Source organism: Stenella coeruleoalba, assembly GCF_951394435.1.
Source record: "Stenella coeruleoalba genome assembly, chromosome: 6".
Lineage (NCBI taxonomy): Eukaryota > Metazoa > Chordata > Mammalia > Artiodactyla > Delphinidae > Stenella > Stenella coeruleoalba.
The window spans coordinates 64,919,768-64,940,748 of NC_137151.1; the positions used below are offsets into that span (position 1 = coordinate 64,919,768).

At 40.1% G+C, this 20,981-nt stretch overlaps 1 protein-coding gene across 1 annotated transcript in view; it reads left to right on the plus strand.

Moving 5' to 3' along the window:
* Nucleotides 1-20,981, plus strand: part of CERS6 (ceramide synthase 6) — a 320,859-nt gene that overhangs the window by 97,551 nt on the left and 202,327 nt on the right. The window contains exon 3 of the mRNA XM_079924293.1: nucleotides 4,851-4,981. Within this exon, the coding sequence (XP_079780419.1) occupies nucleotides 4,851-4,981 (131 nt within the window). The remainder of the gene's footprint in view (nucleotides 1-4,850; nucleotides 4,982-20,981) is intronic.

Here is a 20,981-nt window from a genome sequence, read left to right on the forward strand (position 1 = left end):
CGGGCTCGGTAGTTGTGGCTTGTGGGCTCTAGAGCACAGGCTCAGTGTGGTGCATGGGCTTAGTTGCTCCATGGCATGTGAGATCTTCCCGGACCGGGGCTCCAACCCGTGTCCCCTGCATAGACAGGCAGATTCTTAACCACTGCACCACCAGGGAAGCTCCTGACAGGTACATTTAGAACCCTGTATTCTGAATATAGAGACTATACTTTCTTTTCAAGTGCCTGTTAAATATTTTAAAAATTGAGCTTTTATTATATAAAAAATGGTAATACATTTTAAGAATAGGCACAGTGTACTAATATGAGAAATCAGAAAACAGAAAGACTCTTGCTTTCTTAATCAACTTTTGTGTAAAAATAAAATTTCAGAATATTTAGAAAACAGTGATGAAAGCACTACTATGCTATGGTACTATGCCAAGGTAGTGCTCAGATGAAAACTTATATATATAAGTTTAACCACTTATATAAATATTTATATATTTAACCACTTACTTAAACATTGGAAAAACAACAACAAAATAAATGAAGGCAAACAGAAGGAAGAAATTAATAAAGATAAACATAGAAATTGAGTTAGTAAAACTGTCGTATTGAAAATTAATCCAGAGGTAACTGTTTACTTTTTTTTTAACAGAAAGTCAGCTAACCCAATCAAGAAAAAACAAAGCACAAGTTAACAACATAGCAATTAACAACATAATCAACAATCACATAAATTGAGGAAAATAAAAAGGATATATTACTATTAACATGGCAAATAAAATATAAACACTTGGATAAAATGAAAATTATTCTAGGAAAATATAATTTACCAACTACATATGTGTGTTATCACAAGAAAATTCTAACACTCTTAAAGAACAGATAATAAAATGCTATTTTAAACTATACCCAAGTATAGAAAATTAAGAAAATCATCGATTCTATTTTTATGCAATCTTAAAGTCTGATAAGTATCTCACTAAAAAATAAGACTAGAGACCAATTGTGATTATTATTATTATTGATGAAAAGTCCCAAATAAAAAAATCACAAACTGAACTTTGCAGCGTATTAAAAGAATTATTCATCATCACCAAGTACGACTTATTCTAGGAATGCAAGGCCTTCCCTGTATTCAATATTAAAAACATCTGTTTTTGTAATTCATCATGTTAATTGACATAAAGAAAAAAAGTAGATGATCACTTCCATGGATTCTGAAATCTAACATCATTTTGATTAAAATAAAGCAATCTAACTAGGGATAGGTGGTTTCATTTACATGAAAAATACACTTGTATATCAGCTCCAAATCTGGCCTCTTAATGAGAAAAACGTTGTGATATTCCTACTAAAGTCTGGAACAGATAGGGATGCTTATAAACACTGTTATACATTGTGCTAAGTTTTACATTTCATTAGCAAATAGATAAAAGAAGGAAAATAAAGGCATAAAAATTAGAAAGGAGGAGGTAAAGCTATGCAATGTGACAACTTATTCATGCATTCGAGAGGTATTTATTAAGTCCTGACTATATTCTAGGTACTGGTGAAAAAAGACACAAAAAATTTCCTTTGTTTACAGAGCTTACATTCAAGTAATATTCTATTACATGACTGTATACCTGGAAAATTAAGGGAATCAAGTGAAAAACTACCATAAACATTACAAAATGTTAGCACAAAATTAGTTACCATACACACACACATGCACACACACAAAAAGCAGTTAGAAGATATAAGAAAATTTCTTAATTATAATAGAAACCAAAAAAGATGATATTCCTAGGAATCAATGTAACAAGGATGTGCAAGGTATGTGAGGAAAATTTTCAAACATTGTGAAGGACACAAAAGACAAATTCAGTTAAAGATATCAAGTCATCCTATGCTAGTATAAGAACTTGGTATAATCTCATTATAAATACCGACAGGTTTTCTTGTTTTCCCGTTTATTTTGAAACTAGACAAGCTAATTCTAAAGTTCATATAGAAAAATAAATAAGGATTTCTGAGTAACCTGACCATATGTACTGGCACATGAATAATAGAACGGTGGGAGAATAGATTTGATTTCTCATGGAGAAAACATGAATGATGGTACTGGCCTATCTGGGTAGCCATTTGGAAAGAATTAAAATTAGATTCATACCTCCCACTGTATACCAGGATATATTCCAAATGTACTAAAGATTGAATGTAAGAATCAAAACTGTAAATGTATTAGAATCAAAGCTGTAAATGTAGGAGAATTTCTTGGATTTTCCGAGTAGGGAATGCTTTTCTACTTATGACCACAAATACAGAAGGTATAACAGAAAAGATTGATAAATTTAAAAAAACTTCTGCAAGTAAAAAACACAAGCAAAATGCACCATAAGCTAATTCTAAAACTCAAGTGACACATTAGTACATACTATGCAGTTTATGGTACAGATATAGGTTTGATCACTCTAATAACTGAAGAACTTCTACAAATCAATAAACAAATTACTAGCAGATCAAGAAAAATATGGGCAGTAGATATGAAAAGACTGTTCTAAAGAGGAAATACAGATGGTTTTAAAACACAAGAAAATATCCTTCTTTCATAAGAAGAGGAAATCAAATTAAAGATATACTGAGGGGCTTCCCTGGTGGCGCAGTGGTTGAGAGTCCGCCTGCCGATGCAGGGGACACGGGTTCGTGCCCCGGTCCGGGAAGATCCCACATGCCGCGGAGCGGCTGGGCCCGTGAGCCATGGCCGCTGAGCCTGCGCGTCCGGAGCCTGTGCTCCGCAACGGGAGAGGCCACAACAGTGAGAGGCCCGCATACCGCAAAAAAAAAAAAAAAAAAAAAAAGATATACTGAGATACTACTTTTTATATATCAGGCTAGAAAAAAATGGAAAAATCCAATAACATACTCTGTTGATGAGGCTTTGGGAAATGGGTACTCTTGCTTGTGAGAGTCTGAATTGGTAAAATCATTGGTGATAGTTTTTCAATATCTAAAAAAATTGCAAATGCATGGACCCTTTCATCTCCAACGTTCACTTACAGGAACTTATCTCTCTCTCTATGTGTATAAAATAACCCATGATAAGGTTATTTATTGCAGCATTGTTTGTAGTAGTAGAAGTTCGGAAGCTACCTAAGTGTGCATTAATAGTGGAGTGGATAAGTAAATTATGGCATGTCCTTAATGGTTCTACAAAAGAAGGAGGACGTTCCCAATATTTTGATGTGGAAATGTTCCAAGATACATTGTAAAGTGAAAAACCCAAAGTCCAGAATAATAGAACCATTTGTGTGAAGCTGGTGATGGGGAGACATAAGAATGCACATTCCAATTTGTTTATATTTGGTAAGATAACTTTGGAAAGAAATAGATTGAATAGCCTGTTACCTGGTAGGAAGGGGAGAGTAGGAACTGAGAGAACAGGAACAAAGTGGAAGGTGAAATTGGGGATAATTTTTATTTTGTGGACCATGTGAACGCTTTACGTATTGAATAGACTTAGAAAATGAATGAAAATTAAAAATGAATTCCTTTAAGAATATGGTATAGCCGAGGTATAGTGTAGGCTGTGCCTTTTCTCTCTCCCATATTTTTAATTGAGAGACACGGAAGGAGAGTGTAGACGGTGTCGTGACTTCTAAGAAAAACACCTCAAAGTACACGCCACCCGGCAAGTTCGCAAATAACTTTTACAGACACAAGCTCAGCACAGTTTATAACCTCGATCATGACACTAAGGCCATTTGCTGTGTTTCCTGTGTGTCTGACACTGAATTTCTTGAGAGGCTTTAAAAAGGAGTCACATGTGCATTCCGCCCTTATGACTCGACAGCTGCTTGGCCTGCCTTCCCTACCCCATTTTTGGTTCTGTCCTCTGATTATTAACATCTCCTTAATTTTAAAGCAAAGGTCGAATAAATAAAGGAGTAGAACTAACTCCGTTTAGTTTTGTTGTACGGCAGGTCGCCCTCACGTAATTGTTGGCGGGATGCTCTCTAAGACACCGAAGAGAGAGGAGGGACAGAACTAACATGTACTGAGATTTGCATACATTTTTACATTCCACCGTTTAGGTGGATAAATAGGCTTCTTTGGAACAGGTAAGGAAACTGAGGCTCGGAGAATTCATCGGAACAAGGAATTGAACCTATGTCTGTCATCTCCTAATGTTATAGAAATGAGAGCGAGAGACAGAGTAATGTCATCATATGGCAGGCGTAAATATCGATAGTTTCTCTTTCTACTTTACCAAGTTTGCATCTTCAGGTAATGCGTAGTCATTGTAAAAAGTTTGATGGAGTTCTGGTCAAAAGGATGACCAAGAAAGGAATAGAAGAGGAATGTGTGAAGAACCAGGGAGAGGGGAGACCGAAGAGAAAACATGGTTGTAAGTGGAATTGGCACCTTAGTCTAAGGTGAGGTATTTGGGGATTATTCCATGCTTTTTTTCTGTCCTGCGTTATCCTGATATGTGATAATGGGTACAGCATTTTTTCATTAGAAAGTGAAATATTTGAGTGATGTCTTTTTGCAAATTCACCTTCACCTAACTCCTCTCCTTGAAGGCTGGTGGAGCTAACTCGGCCAGCTGACTGTTCCGTCGAACCTTTGTTGCTGTAAGAAGTACCAGCATTAGAGTGAGATTCATATTTTTTAGTGTTGTTTCATGATGAGTAACTTCCCTTGTCCTAAATGGTTGTTTACGTTCACGCTGCTGATGGAAGGCCTCGGTCCTCAGTGGTCAATATAGAAATCTCAGTAGCAGATAGAAAATACAGGAAAAACAGATATCTCCAATATAGACAAGGGCAGATCTGTTCATGGTGAAGATGAAAATGATTTTCCTGGTACCTTGTTTCATAGCATCCTGATGAAAAGAGATTGGAGGGCCTCTCCAAGCAGCTGGACTGGGACGTTCGCAGCATTCAACGCTGGTTCCGACAAAGACGCAACCAGGAGAAGCCAAGCACACTGAAGAGGTTCTGTGAGAGCATGTGAGTTGCTGTTTTTCTTTTTGAAAGAAAAACCTGCCTAAGTTACTCATTCCATCCCTGAGGTGAAAAATAACAGCTCAGTGCAGGCTCCAGCAGCCCCCCAAAAGCATGCCATCTGGTGGAAAAAAGTAGTCCATGAAAAACTGGGGGGTAGTAGTTTGTTGGAATTTGTGATTTCCACTTTGGATGCAGTAAACGAGGATTGCTTCCTAATGGAGTTTCAACACAGCAGTCAGATTACAAGGGTCTACCGTGGTATTTTCAATCAGCCACCTTTAACATACGCCATGACTTTTGTAGTTTGCATTTTCATAGAGGGGGATTAGTCAAGATGTTCTTTCCACTGATAAAAGCTGAGATACTAGGATATATTATCGGAGGATCATGATGATGGCCTGTCTTTCTGGAGTTTTAAGAAATGGCTGTATTATATTCCTGGGTGAGTTTAATGAAGCATTGCTTGAAGTGGGGGTTGGAATGAAAGTCTCTTCCATTTCTGAAATGTGAACTTCATGGTGTGTAAATTATAAGTCAATAAAGCTGTTATAAATAATAAAAGACCCACAGAGAACTCTTCGAGCACAGAGATATTTTGAAATAGTGACACTCAATATGTATATCTGTAGGAAAGTTAGAGAAAGAAATATTGAAGCGTCGAGCGCATCCCCAACGAAGGGAAGATTCTGCTTTGAGACTTGTTGCTCCATTTGGTCTTCACCCTTTGAGATATGACTGTGCCTTTGTCTAATGGTTCTTTCCTTTGGGAACTTTCCCCTGACACCTGGTCACTTAAACAACAATGCTGTCAGTGTAGCTCTTTCCATTTGGGGTTAAAGTTGCATTTTCAGGTTTAGCTTTCAATTATTCTGAAAAAGTATTTTAGCAATTGCAATCTAAAGCCTAGAGGGGAACCTAATTTTATGGGAGAAACGAATGAGTCGCAGAATAATATCATAAATCCTAGGGTTGGATAAGTATGGGGAGCGTAAACAGGGTCTTCAGGAGGTCAGAATATTTATAAAGCCTGGAAAAACAACCTAGCAGATAGAATCTGCATAAGCCCTTCCTATAATGAACTTAGGGGCAGTTAATGGAAGAAGGATTTATGCATCTGGGTTCCTGATCAAAAGCCGGAATTGCTTCCTGGCCTGGTTGTGCCACATATGCAAAGGGCCTGGGCTCCCACGCTGAGCTGCAGGTCTGAGCAGACGAAGTAGCATCTAAGCACATGCCCGTGCACTGAAACTCATGTGCCATCTTTCCCTCCTCCAACTAACTTCTTTGGTAACTCAGTGCTCTCCCTTTGCATACTGTACTGAGTTGACACCAGTTTCTAGGCCAGTATGCATAGGAGTCGGTCACCTGGATCTTGTTAAAATGCAGATTCTGGTTCAGTTGGTCTGGTATAGCAGCTGAAATTGCATTTTTAACAAGTTCCCAGGTGATGCCACTGGTCCATTGACCACACTTTGAATAGCAAGGCTTGACACTGTACTGGTGTATGTGTCTTCTCCCTGAATTTAGCTGGTCTTTATCTGCATACCACAATCACCAGGATGGTCATAGTTAATACTTAGTTAAAACTATTTCTAAATGATAGCTGGAGGCATGGTGATGTGAAGGCACAGTGCGGGTGGACGGTGTGTAAAGTATCGACTGTGATTTTTTCCCTCAAGAAGCTTTGTATGAGATGTGACAGAATATCTGCATATGTGTAGATATTTTAGTTTTTAAATTCCATGATGGATTTAAAAAACTAAACGTATATGTGTGCTGTACGGTTGGTAGGGACAGGAAGTAGAGATTAAAGGAGAAAGATCAGCTGTGTGCTAGGGCACACAGCAGGGTTCCTGGGACTAGAACTTGAGTCCATACCGGTGACCTTGACCTCTCTGTTTCAGAAGACTATGTTGATGAACTTTGTTTTTTTGGTTAATACATTTATTTATTTATTTATTTATTTTTGGCTGTGTTGGGTCTTTGTTGCTGGGCGCGGGCTTTCTCTAGTTGTGGCGAGCGGGGGCTACTGTTCGTTGCGGTGGGTGGGCTTCTCGCTGCCGTGGCTTCTCTTGTTGTGGAGCACGGGCTCTAGGCACGCGGGCTTCAATTGTTGTGGCACACGGGCTCAGTAGTTGTGGCTCACGGGCTCTAGAGTGCAGGCTCAGTAGTTGTGGCACACGGGCTTAGTTCCTCTGCAGCATGTGGGATCTTCCCGGACCAGGGCTTGAACCCATGTTCCCTGCATTGGCAGGCAGATTCTTAACCACTGCACCACCGGGGAAGCCCCATGAACTTTGTTTTGAAACTCTTTTCCTCCTTGGCTTCTGAGTTGCCACTAGGTTTTACTCTTGCCTTTCTTTGTTTGCATTGTTTATTCTACATTTTCCCTGGGTCTTTAATGGGCTACTTCTCCAGCTTAACCCTTTGTTTTCCTCATCCTGTCTTCCACCCTCTCTGTAGAAGTTCTCTCCTCTCACCAACTTCCAAAGCCATGTGTCCAGTGCAGAGGTTTCTTTTGAGCCATCATTCTGCTGTCTCCCCCAGGCAACTCTGATTTGCTTCTCCTCCTGACTTCCCTTTTTCTCCTATTTTTATGCCTCTATTCTGTTACAGCTGGAAACTCAACCCAATTAGCCACTGACTTCCATTAGTTCTTTGTAAAGCCAACTGCTATGGCCCCGATCCTAATTGCTCTCCCAGGTCTCTTCTTTATCTCATACTCATAAATATTTTATTTGCTACAAAAAAAATAATTTTCCTAAAATACTACTGTCTCCATGATCTGTTACTTTAAAACTTAATGATTTGGGGCTTCCCTGGTGGTGCAGTGATTAAGAATCCGCCTGCCAATGCAGGGGACACAGGTTCGTTCCCTGGTCCGGGAAGATCCCACGTGCCGTGGAGCAACTAAGCCCCCAACTAGTGCACCACAACTACTGAGCCTGCGCTCTAGAGCCCGTGAGCCACAACTACTGAGCCTGCGTGCCACAACTACTGAAGCCCATGCGCCTAGAGCCTGTGCTCCTCAACAAGAGAAGCCACCACAGGGAGAAGCCCGTGCCCCGCAACGAAGAGTAGCCCCCGCTTGACGCAACTAGAGAAAGCCCGCGCCCAGCAACAAAGACCCAACTCAGCCAAAAATAAATAAATAAAATAAATAAATTAAAAAAAATACTTAATGATTTTTCTACAACTCTAAGATGGCAAAGGAGAACATTTAGACAACACCCTGAGGAATTAAGCAGAATTGTATTGGTCTATGTGTACACATGTGTATGTCATAGTTATTTGCTTGTCAGTATAAAAAACGATCTGGAAAAGTTGTTTTTAACCAGGGATGCCCTTTACAACCATCTGGTGTGCTTTTCAAAATACACATGCCTAAGCTCCACCCCATGATGTCTGATCCAGTGTGGTGACCCAAGTGGGGTCTGGACATATCTACCTTGGAAGGAATACCCTGAGTACATATGATAACACATGCCTGGTTAAGAAGCACTAATCTGTCCTAAGGAAGACATGACATGTCTTACATGTTTAATGCAAAACAAGAATATGATATTAGTTACTTTTAAGAAATTCTGGCATTGTATGTGCATTTTTGTAGAATTGTTACTGGACTTATAATTACATACTTAACTCTAATCAGGTTTCTGTAAAACTTAAATAAACCAATTCAAAAAAAAAAGAAAGAACCACTAATCTCTGAAAGGAGATGACTGCTGTTCAGAAGTACTAAAAATCAAATTAGAAAGGAGGACAGCACAAATCTGGGGCTTGTAGATCTAGAGCCCAAATGAAAAGATTCTATAGTTTTTCTGTTACATAAGTTACTATTTTAGAAACTATAGAATCCCTTCAGGGGAGTCGTAGTTCGTCTTTTGGCAGTGTAGAACAGCACCAGTAGGCATGCCAAACAGTGCTGGTAGCCATCTGCTGGCGTGTCCAATTTTTGGCACACCCATTTAATACAGATGGACCAAGTAGAAATTGTTCAGCAAGTAGTGTGTTGAAACATGGATGTGATTTTTTTTTTTCCTTCATGCCTGATGTCAGTCATCAACAGCTGTGTTAGTTTTGACGAATGTTTCTTCCAGAAGCATTTAAATCCTTACTGGCAACGGAAATAGAGATTTTCAAGAGGGAGTGAAGGATTTGTAAAAATGAGATAGCATGTGAGACATTTTAGGGGAAACTGGTTCTAAGTGGGAGCCATTTAGCTGGGGGATCACAGTTTGATGCTACTAAAGCTTGGCTTTACTCCTCCAACAGCTGCATCAAGATAATATAAAAATAAATAATATTTTCAATAAAAAATAAAGTTTTCAGAATAAGTGGCTTCTCTCTCATTGAGGGCACCCGTGCTCATCATTTTTGAATATTGTGCAGTACATTTAATAGCATCAGGAGTACATATTATATATGGCTTTCATTTGATCAGTCTCCAATTGACTGGACAGATAAATCTCTCATATGTTAACCTGAAAGTATAGGGCAAGGAGTATTCACACTCCACAGATTGGTACTACAGTCGACCTCTGAACAGCAGCAGGGGTCAGGGGCCGACCCTCCAAACAGTCGAAAATCCTTGTGTGATTTTCCTTTTCGTCCTCCATATCTGTGGTTCTTCTGCATCCATGGTTCTGCATTTGCAGATACACCTGACCTTGGATAGGGCAGTACTTTAGTATTTGCTGTTGAAAAAAAATCTGCATGTAAGTGGACCTGCGCAGTTCAAACCCATGTCGTTCAAGGGTCAACTGTAATTTACTTGGGTTGCAGTTTGCTCCGTGTGGACTCTTATTGTAAGATGAGGGCCCAAGATTGTCTTCTCTTTAGGAATTCCATTTTAGAGTTGATGCTGATTAAAACTACCCCACACGCTGCCATAGTTGGATGCTCTGTTCAGTGGCAGCAGACTGACCGAAATCTGGGACCCTTTTGGAATTGTGACTTTATTTCTGCAAAGGAGCCCCTCTGTGACATTCTTAATTTGTGATTCCACTGAAGTAAGGATAACTCAGCAAAGAGGAAAGAGTGGCTTAACTAGTTACCCTCATGCCACCAACTCAGTCACTATTCTTATTTGGTAGCAGTTTTACTTGGACAGGTCAGCAATGCTGTCTTATGACCTCAGTAAGAAAGTGGAGCCTAATAATTGATGGGGGTGGGGAGAGGGAAGAGGGCTGTTTAGGTCTTTGATCTCAGGAAATTGTGTGGTGAATATATTCAACAAGTTTTTAAAACCCTGCCACCTGTTTGCAAAAAAAACCCAACTGAATTATTGTAAACTGTTTTAGAATCTTCCATGTATTCTACAGTCTGATGATGGGTGAAATTTTGCCAAAGAGAAAATTCAGCTTTGATTATTTTTTCCATCAGATCATGACATCATTTACAAAGTTTACCACCAAAGTTCTCCTGAAGATCGATGTAGTTTTTGAAGGGGAGAATAAGAAAGTATTGTCTTATCTTCTAGAGAAATGGCATCTTCATTTTTTTAGTACTGGGATATATGATAAGCAACTCATTGATGCTGATCCTGAGTCTGGAAAAAATGAATCATAAAATTGAAGGACAACCTCTTAGTTCTTGAAAAGTACAGGGCTGAGTTCTTTTGTTACTGTTGTGATGGTGATTATTTCCCATTAATACACAACAGTCCTTGGATCGATGAACAACTTTTAAGGTATGTAGTTACACATCTAGTTATTGTTCAAATTTGGTCGAGCCCGTGAATGTCTTGGTGTTCAAGACTATTCTTGACTATTTTAAATGGTTTTAAATCTATGCCTTGTATCGAGGTCAGTTTTAACTTTGGAGCAGGGAGCAGCAAACTTTTCCTGTAAATGGCCAGAAAAGAAATATTTTTAGCCACATGAACCTTGTCACAATTACAACTCAGCTATTGTCTCAACAAAAACAGCCAGAGACAAAGCAAATGTATGTGGCTGGGCTCCAATAAAACTTTAATTATGGATGTTGAAGTTTGAACTTATCATTTTCATGTGTCCTGAAGCATTATTCTTAAAAAATTTTTTTCAACCGTTTAAAAACTGTTTTTAACTTATGGGCTATATGAAAACAGATGGCAGGCTGGATGTGGCCAGCCAGCCATAGTTTGCTAAATCCTGCTTGAGGATTACAATACTATTAGCAGTTCTGTCAGAGTTTCAAGAAAAAGAATATGGTCTTATGATACCAGGCACAGTCACCATTGCTCAGAGTGTCACTATATAATAGAAACACTAGAACAGTTCTGTATGCCCATCTGTAATATTTCTGGGACACAGTGCCTTGATGCTGTGCTGTTTCGTTAGCTCAGTCAGGCCCTCTTTGAAGTTGTTAGTATTATTAAGACGGTATCACTTTCACTATAGAAATTTTGAAGATTGATGAATTGAACTATAGACCCTTTACTCTTCTGCCTTGAGTAAGCTTTTGAAACCTTTTCCCCTCTTTCTGCTCCACACCTACCATCTGTGGAAAGTGAACTCAGGTTTTCCGTTTAGATCAAGCCTCTCACATTCCTTGATGGTATATGGCTAGGCCTCTAATTCATGTGTACTGGCTAATGAAGGAAAACAGATTTTTGCTAAAAATATCAGAGAGGCCATGCTTTGGCCAAGCTATCTGTATCTGAGGTACTGCTGGTCAGTTTTCTTTAAATCCTAAATTTCTCAAGGCTCTGTAATTTTTCCAGTAATCTGATTCAACATGGCTAGTGATGAAAAGGACAGAGTATATGGAGGAATAACAATTTAGTAAGGCCTACTGTTCTTATTTAATTCTTGTCTGCCAGTTTTGAATTTATATGCCATTTCTTATTGTTGTTTAGTCTATGTTAAAAGATATTTATTTCTGATTTGGAACAGGATCATGAAAATCATTACAATCAAATTTGATTATAGAGAATTTTTAAATGTAGAGATAATGTTTATTAAAAAATTGGGGAAAAAAACACTCCAAAGCCTACCACCCAGATATAAATACTTTAACTTTTTTTACCTATATGGTATTGTATTCTATAGATGTACCCACACAAATACACATACATGCTATGTATCTGAGCTTGGTGCCTGCCCTTCTTAAGATATTTTTTCATAGAACCTGCCTCCTCAGGGTGCCTGAAGAAGGCTGTAGAAACATGATGTTTGATGCTTTATCTTCAGGATCTATAGAGCATTTAGATCTATAAGTCCAGCCACTTGTGCTGTAACATGACATATGCGTTCCTAAAAACTGCCCCACTATGCAAAATGGCACCAAAAAACATAACAGCACAATACAGGGCTTATGAGAAAAATGAGTCGAGGCACAGCACTCGAGACATCATCAGGGACACATTTTAAATAAAGATAGGAACCTGATAAAAATAGTAGCACAGTTCTACACATGTTAAATGGTTAAGAAATACATAAAGACTGTAATAAATATGGCACTTATACCTCGAAAAGGATCTGAAGACTGCTTGTAATTTGGTGTTGTTGGTATATCAGTTTGTTAGGGCTGCGTAACTAAATACCACAGACTGGGTGACTTACACAACAGAAATGTATTTCTTACAGTTCTGGAGGCTGGAAGTCCAAGATCATGTTACAGAGTTGATTTCTCCAGAGGCCTCTCTCCTTGGTTTGCATGTGGTCCCCTTCTCCCTGTGTCGTAACATGGTCTTTCCTCTTGCACATTCATCCTTGGTGTCCCTTCCTCTTCTTATAAGGACACCAGTCATACTGGAATAAGATGCCACTCTTATGACCTCATTTAACCTTAGTTACTTCCTTAAAGGCCTATTTCCAAATACAGTCACATTAGGGGTTAGGGCTTCAACATATGAATTTAGCGGGAATACAGTTCAGTCCAAAACAGTGTTGGAAGGGCTACAGCTCATAAGTTGCTGTGAGGGGGTGGAAGGAGGGTGATCTGAAATGGGAAGGACAGTTGTAACACAGGTGGATGTGTCTCACAACATGTGTGAATTGAAGCAGCTTGGAGATGTTGAGGGGTGTGTGTGTGTGTGGTGTGTGTGTGTTTTGTGTATTCCTGCACTGCTTAGGTCAACTCATTACAGTTTTCTGCATTCACCTAGTGTTTCTGGCAGATTAAATCGCACGTAAGCAGATATGAAGCTCATGTTATGCTCACATAATATTGGGAGACATTTATGGTTTCAGCATATGGTTTACAGCAGCATTATGGTGTAGTGAGGTCTAGGAGCCAGGTAGTATGAGTTTGAGTCTCCTCTCTAACATAAAGATGTATGTGGGATGTTTGGGAGAGTTGTTTGACCACCCTACGCTTCAGTTTCTTTATTCGGAGAACGGGCATATGAATAGTGCCTGCCTCATAGGGCCATTGTGAAGACTAAATGAGTTAACGTATATAAAGTGTTTAGAGAGATGTCTTGCACATAGTAAGGGGGTGGTGAACGTTAGCTACCTTCAACATTATTGAATTGTCTGTTAAGTCAAGTTGGTGTAACAGGAGAAGCAACAAATAGTACAGTTGTCCCTCTGTATCTGTGGATCTGTGGAACCCGCAAATACAGAGGGCTGACTGTACTGTGCCACTTTGTGAAAGGGACTTGAGCATCTGAGGATTTTGGTACCCGCGGGGGTCCTGGAACCAATCCTCCATGGTTACCAAGGGAGGACTGTAGCCTGTCACAACCATGCACTGGCCGTGGCATATTCCCTAGCAGAGGTGGCTCTGGTGTTTGAGAGGAGAAATCCAAGGAGAGCAGCTTCTCAGTTTAGAGCAAAACTCTTTCATCCTGTGGAACCCCAAGGGGGCAGGATCCATGTGGGCTCACAGGGATGTCAGCATACAAAAAAGATGCCAAACCTCTATCTGAGTTCAGAGCATTGGGGCCTTTGGCTGGCTACTGAGTAGCGCTGTGACAGAAGTGGCTGAGAAAAGGTGTCCTACTTCAGCAGGGAGCCAGGCCCGCTGTGCCTCTGGAAGCCCAGGCTTTTGAAGCACCACATGAGAGATGTCAGAACACACAGTGAATATCTTCGAACCACAGAGATTTAAAATTTGCCCAGGTGATTCTGAGGAGGACACAGCTTGTTTCTGCCAAGAGGGTGGGAGGAATAAGGCTGGATCCCCTCAGTGCTGGCTTTGGTAGAGCCCTCTCTGCTGGGGCCAGGACAGTCTGAGCAGCCTTAGGAGGTCAGCGTGGCTTCTGGGGACAGGAGTTTGCTGTTAAACGTAATACTTGGTTACTTCCTAAGTGCAGGCGAAGGGGTAAGGGGGCAATGGATCTTGAACATATTTGAGGATGGAAATCAGATGTACCTGGTTCATGTCGTGGCTCAAGCTCCGTTACCCTTAGCGAATAATTTAACTTTCCCAGATGCCTCTTCTGTAAAGGGGAGATGACTCCTATTTATGGGGTCATTCTGGGGATTAAACGAGAGGGTCTGTCAGTGCCTGGTTCCCTTTCAAGTGGGCTGTTTGGGGCAGTTGATTCTGTTATTAGTTCAGTTGTTCATTATCTTAGGTAGGGAGCCATAAGCTGGAATACTTAAGTGATGTGACTCCTTTCTAGGGCCTCTTCCTTATGGCCCTGGCCGTGGGGTTTTCTGGGTCTTGTATCTCAATTTGCCATCAGGAGAACCGTAGTTGAGACTGTTGAGAAGCAGGCATTTTGTGGCTTCCTCTTGGGAATCCAGTCTGGTTTGCCCTCTCTTTCTCTCTCGTTCTCTTTTGTCTTTCCACCCTACCCCATCCCTTGCACTCACCTACCCCCTCCTGCTGTTACAGGGGCGCTTGCCTTCTGTTTCCTCCTGGCTCTTCGCCCTTCTGTGATTAGCTCATGGTGGCCACGTTCCTTAGCCAGGGGCAGACAGGAGGTTTAAAAGGATCCTCTGTCATTACTAATTTGGCTGTAATTGTCTTAAAAGTTGGGACATGGCATATGACTCCTGATGTCTGAGTATAGCACCTAGTAATGTAAGGGGTGAATGTGTTGTATGTCAGGTGGTGGTGGTGGGAACGGTGGGCACTTGGAACAGAGCAACAGGAGGTCCAGCCATGTCCCTTTTGGGAAGATTTGAACAGATTCCAAGTGACTATGGGGGAAGCAAGTCTTTAAGGTTTATTTGCAGACCTCCCCAAATCTAAATTCATAATGAGCTGTCCATAAGATTGGAAAACTTAGCTAAAAGTGATTAGAGCCAATGATTTTCATTCTGAATGCAAGTTGAGCTGCTGCCTGTGTCTGTAGGGCTGGCATGATTTGAGCGAATTAAAGTATTTCAGAAAAATCACTTGAAATTTGGCCGGTTTTTAAAATGTTTCCTATATACTGTCTCAGAGCAGTTGCCAACTGATGGGAGGCTATATACTGTGCCTAGGGCTCAACTGTGTAGAAAGGTAATTGTGCCGCGCCACACACATGGTGCACCGACACCCAGGCCAAGGTTAGCAGCAGAGTTGGCGTTGAAGGTTAGTATACAAGTCTTGGCCATGTCGATGAATTCTGCAGCGTTCTGATAATGCCTGTACTCCGTGTATTTAGCCACAGATGTAATGAAATTGCATATTTTCATCTTATATCTGATTATATCACGATAGGTTTTCTTGCAGATACAGTGAACACCTAATGCTGGTAGGAGAACCAGACCCCCAGCAGGGAGGGGAAAGAGTTGTTTACCGAGGTTATGTTATATTCCGGATTCTGTAATGGGGCCTTTACACTTAACCCTCACAACCACCATCTGTCATATGTTAGGTCTTAAAAGCCTTTCTTACCCATGTAGAAACCAAAGCAAGGAAAGGTGGAGTAACCGACCCAGCACCATACAGCTCATGTCTGTTATTTCCACCATAAGCATCTTTGCTGTAAACATCTTTGCCACAAGCATTTTTGCCACGTAACTAATTAGCCATAAGGCAATTTTGCCTTCAAAGATGTAATAGTGAAAGTGAATAAAAAAATTAAATGAATAACAAAAATAAAAAGACTTTATTGCAAAATACAAAATATTCGAGTACATTTAAAATGTGTATAGATTCATGGCAATGCTGTGCAGATAACTGATTTTATTTTGTGGGTTGTACCTAAGCACTTATCTTTGAAGTTTTTGTTCATAGTATAAATGTTTTTTCCTTATTGATTCGTCTCCTCGTTCAGCATTGTACTTTTTCTTTTTTACTAAAATTTCTTCCTTCATTAAGAAGAAAGAAAAACAGGATCGTTTTATTTCTTGCCATATTGTCACCTGTCTGTCAATAGCTGTTGCAGAGTTCTATGGGAAATGTGGGTTCAACTCTGTGCCACTGTGTAGACCATTATGAGGGCTAAGATTTATGTGATATAAAAATGGGGGTACTGCATCCATGGAGAAATGAGACCAACTGTCAACCGGTTATTTTATCTTTTACAGCAAATTGCCTTGCCTTACGTACGGCCAATTAGTTATGCAGTGAAAATGTTTAAGGCAAAGATGTGTCCAGCGTAAGTACCTATAGAGCTCACACAGCTAGTAAGCCACAGAGCTGGGATTTGTACCCAGCGTTGCCTAAATCCAGGAGCTTGTGTTATTTCAACTGCACAATGTTAGAGAAAGCTCAGGAACATTATATGTTACCGCATCCAGAGCAAATACGGAAAGGGGGCACTGTGGTGTTTTATTTGCATATCACAGCCTCTTTTCTCTTTCCTCTTCACCTCCAGTTTATGAAAGCCTGGGACCAGACTTGATTGCTTTCTCTTGGCACTGTTAGTAATTCTGTACTAGTGCACTTGGAGACTTGTTATTTTCACTATTTGCATCTCTCTCTGTTACTAAACTGACGAAGACCATGACTTCCGGGACTGTCTTCTTCATCTTTTCATTCCCACAGCTCAGCACATGCCTGGTGTTTTGTGAGACCCTACTATTCTGTCTACTGAAAGAATAAATTATTTGGATCAGTGGCTGGATTGAACCTCTAGAGACTAGAGGACTAAGTTTAATTAGAAGAAGCTCAAGTTTATTGTCTTTCAAATACACTATAGGCATACCTTGCTTTATTGGGCTTTGCATTATTGCACTTCGTAGATACTGTATTTTTTACAAATTGAAGATTTGTGGCAACCCTATGTCGAGCTAGTCTATTGGGATCATTTTTCCAACAGCATTTGCTCACTTCCTGTCACATTTTGTATGTATGTGTCACATTTTGGTAATTCTCACAAAATTTCAAACTTTTCATTATTATTATATTTGTTATGGTGAACAGTGATCTTTGATGTTACTAGTCTGTTTTGGGTCTTTTTAGCAATATAGTATTTGTAAACTAAGATATGTACATTTTTAAAGATATAATGTTATTGCACACTTAATAGACTATAGTATAGCATAAACATAACTTACATGCTCTAGGAAGCCAAAAATTCATTTGAATCACTTTATTGTGATATTTGCTTTATTGCAGTGGTCTGGAACGGAACCCACTATATCTCTAAGGTGTACGTGTAGTCCTAGGGAAGATTGAGATGGGGAAGAAGGGGGCAGGAAAGGCTTGCTGGAGGAGGTGACACTGCTGAATTTTTAAGGGTGATTACTTTGGCCAGGAAGAGCAAGAGTGAGGGTGCCAAAGCCTGCTTCAGGAAGTGGAAAACGCCTGAGGAGTATGGTGGGTTTGGGGAACTTCAGCTTGAAGGGTGAGGAGGAGAGGAAGAGCTAAGAGGTGACTGCAGCCCTATTGCCAAGCTGAGGCCCTGGGCATTTCTTCCCACCCTTTCTTCTCTACACATCTAGGGCCATCTGACCTTTTTCTAAAATGTCCTCACTTTACCTTCCTTCACAGAAATCCCATGTTTGCTAAGTACTTGGCTCATTTAAGAATGGAATTGGCTTTTATTAGCAGTGCCTCATACCGATGTATGACTAAGACTGAACCCTTTTGTTTATCTTTTTGTTGGGAAAAAAAAGACTTGCTCATTGAACATAAATCTCTCATTGGTAAATACGTAATAGCGATGATTTTGAGCAGGGACCTTCCTGTGTTCCTTGTGTGGTCTGCCTTCTAACCTTTGTCTGGTCCTCTGAAGAGGATAATATAGTGCATAGAATTGGCATGATGACCTTTCCTCCCCCGACCCCGGTCCTGCCACAAACATGCAAAAATTAAACATCTAAGGGAAAAAGAAAGAAAACCAAGTTAAATTATCACCTCACTATTGGCTATACCAACTGTGTCATATTTTACAGGAAAAAATCAGGGTATGGGACCCATGATAATGGGCTATGTGTCATAAACTCAGCACTCTGTAGTCAGGGTCCAACATTAAAAAAACAAAACAAACCAGGACGTGCAGTCAGGAAAGCGTGACCATGCTTGTATGCTTTTGGGGACAGTGTATGCTTTTGGGAATATTTGAAACCTAGATTGTCCCAGAAAATCCAGAAAAAAGTCATATGCCCACAGGACTTAATTCACTTCAATTTCCCAGATGGTTACAAAGGGTCTTTATGTGGCAGGGGCTAGGTGCTGGGAGATTTACGAGTAAAGAGGACAAAATTGCTGTTCTCTGGTACTCAGAGTGTAAGAGGGGAAAAAGACACAACAATTTAGCAAAGGGCTACATGCGTATGTAGCACTCCCTGGGGACAGGGCTGAGTCATCATGTTATAATGGGTACTTTGGGTTCGCAAACCAAATTTGAGATAAACAAATCTAAGAATTGGTCCATGTAGAGAGTATCTACATACTACAAATGCATTTTATGATGGATTTGAGTGACAGAATTAATATTGAAGTATATAAAATATTGAATTATCTTTATGGAATTTAAATCTTTGGATACCGAGGAACAATATTTATCTGGTGATATCCATGGAATAACAAGTGACCATCTTGTAATGGGGTCCTTCCAGACCTTCCTACAATGGAGTGTGTACCACTAAGCCTCACTGTCGTTATTATTGTTCTGGTTGCTGGGAGAGTCATTAAGTGTGAAGATTCATTACTTATGCTGGATCTTATCTGGTGCTCCTATCAATGGAAACCAGCTTTCATCCACAGCCATCACTGAGCTTTCTTTTAGGTGTCCCTTTCTTCTCTGTGGGTGGGAGGGTGGGGACAGGCATAGATGACCGGCTGGAGGGGGCAGGCATTGTAGAAGTGCTTTCCGGCTTTTCTCAGGTCCAACCCAATGACCTGAAGATTGGGATACCGTTTCCAGGAAAATGGAAACCAAGTAAAAATTTCTCAGTGGTACATGCCCTATTTTGTGAGATAAGGTGTGAGAGTCTTAAATTTGTACCTGTAACACTAGTTGATAGGTCCATACAGACCTCAAGAAGTTGCCAGATGCAGAATTTCCTCCAAAGTTGTTCTTTACGTGTCCTTTTCAAAGGATGCTCTTCTTTTTCTTCTGTGATTCAGTCAGATGGTAGTTCTCATCTGTGATTTTCTCTCCCATTATTAATTTTAGTTGTGAAAATGTGTCCAATTTGAGCTTATTTCCATCCTTGTTGATTCTAATTCTGAAGTAGGACTTGAACCTGTGTGTATCATTTAAAGTTGATCAATTCAAAATAAAATACTGTTTTTATCTTGAATTATGAAGGGTTTAAATGAATCCTGGCCAAACCTCTGGTGGACTAAAGTCTAAAAGCTTCTCTTGCTTCACGAGTTTAAAATTCTTATTTCTGTTTCTTCCCAATACTTTTGTGGTTCAGTCAACATTTTTGAGCATTTACTACCTGCTGGGTTCTGTGTCAGATGTTAGTTGGAAAATTAGGACCTCTTTCCTTGATGGATAAATGACAGTGTTTCTTTACTTCACTCTCTAAACCTCAGTTTCCCTATCTGCAAAAAGGCTAATAATCTTAAAAACTTGGCAGATGTGTCATAATGATTAAATAAAATAAGTTCTATGAAGTACCTAAGACCTAAAATAATTTCTATGTTTCTATGCCTAACACATAGTAAGAGTTCAAGAAAAGTAATTTTCTAAAATAATTATTATGTTTCTATGCCTAACACATAGTAAGAGTTCAAGAAAAGTAATTACTTTTTTTTTTTTTTTTTGCGGTACGCGGGCCTCTCATTGTTGTGGCCTCTCCCGTTGCGGAGCACAGGCTCCGGACGCGCAGGCTCAGCGGCCATGGCTCACGGCGCAGCCGCTCCGCGGCATGTGGGGTCTTCCCAGACCGGGGCATGAACCCGCATCCCCTGCGTCAGGCGGGGACTCTCAATCACTGCGCCACCAGGGAAGCCCAAGTAATTACTTTTGATCAATCTGAATTTCTCTGTGTTAAAGGCGGGCAAAAATGAATTGAATTCCCTTACCTAGTCAAATGCTACTACTCCAAGTGTGCGTAATACCTTAGTGTCCCATATGCGTTTTATCTAGGCTTTATTTCTATTTTATAATAATTTAAATTATATATAGTAATATATAATGATAATTAAAAACTTCTTCCCTTTAAGAAAAGCTTCTTGGAGATTGGAGAGAGAACATGGTTTTCTGGCTTTCTGACTTTGAAAGTGAAATGAAATTTGGCACCAAAGTCCTTCACTTTTCCAGAACAGCAGGATATGGCCCTTGTGGTGGAATCAGGAGGCTTATATTTTGGCGAAGAAGTCAGGGCACACAGGGCCCAAGTAGACATCAGGGTCTAGGGTGCCCATTCTACCTGCCGACTTGCCGACTTACCGACTCACCCTGCATCAGTGTCGTGAAACTTAACATGGGTCAAAATAGTACTTCAAATTTAAAATGAGGCCCTAGAGTTTTTCTGGACATATAAAGCACTCACATTTGCAAGCACTTAAATAAACGTTAGCTGTTATCATACTAATGATGATTAGTAGCAGCACTATAGTTGCTTTTGAAGCAAAGAAGGACCTCCTCTGTGTGGACTCATTTCTTGAACAAGTGTTGGCTTTTCTTAAGAATTTCATGAGGATTTATAAAAATCCATCCCTCTTTGGATTGTACTGCTAGGTAGACGTGCCGTGCCGGTTCCTGCCCCTTGGCCTTTGCTCATACTGTTAC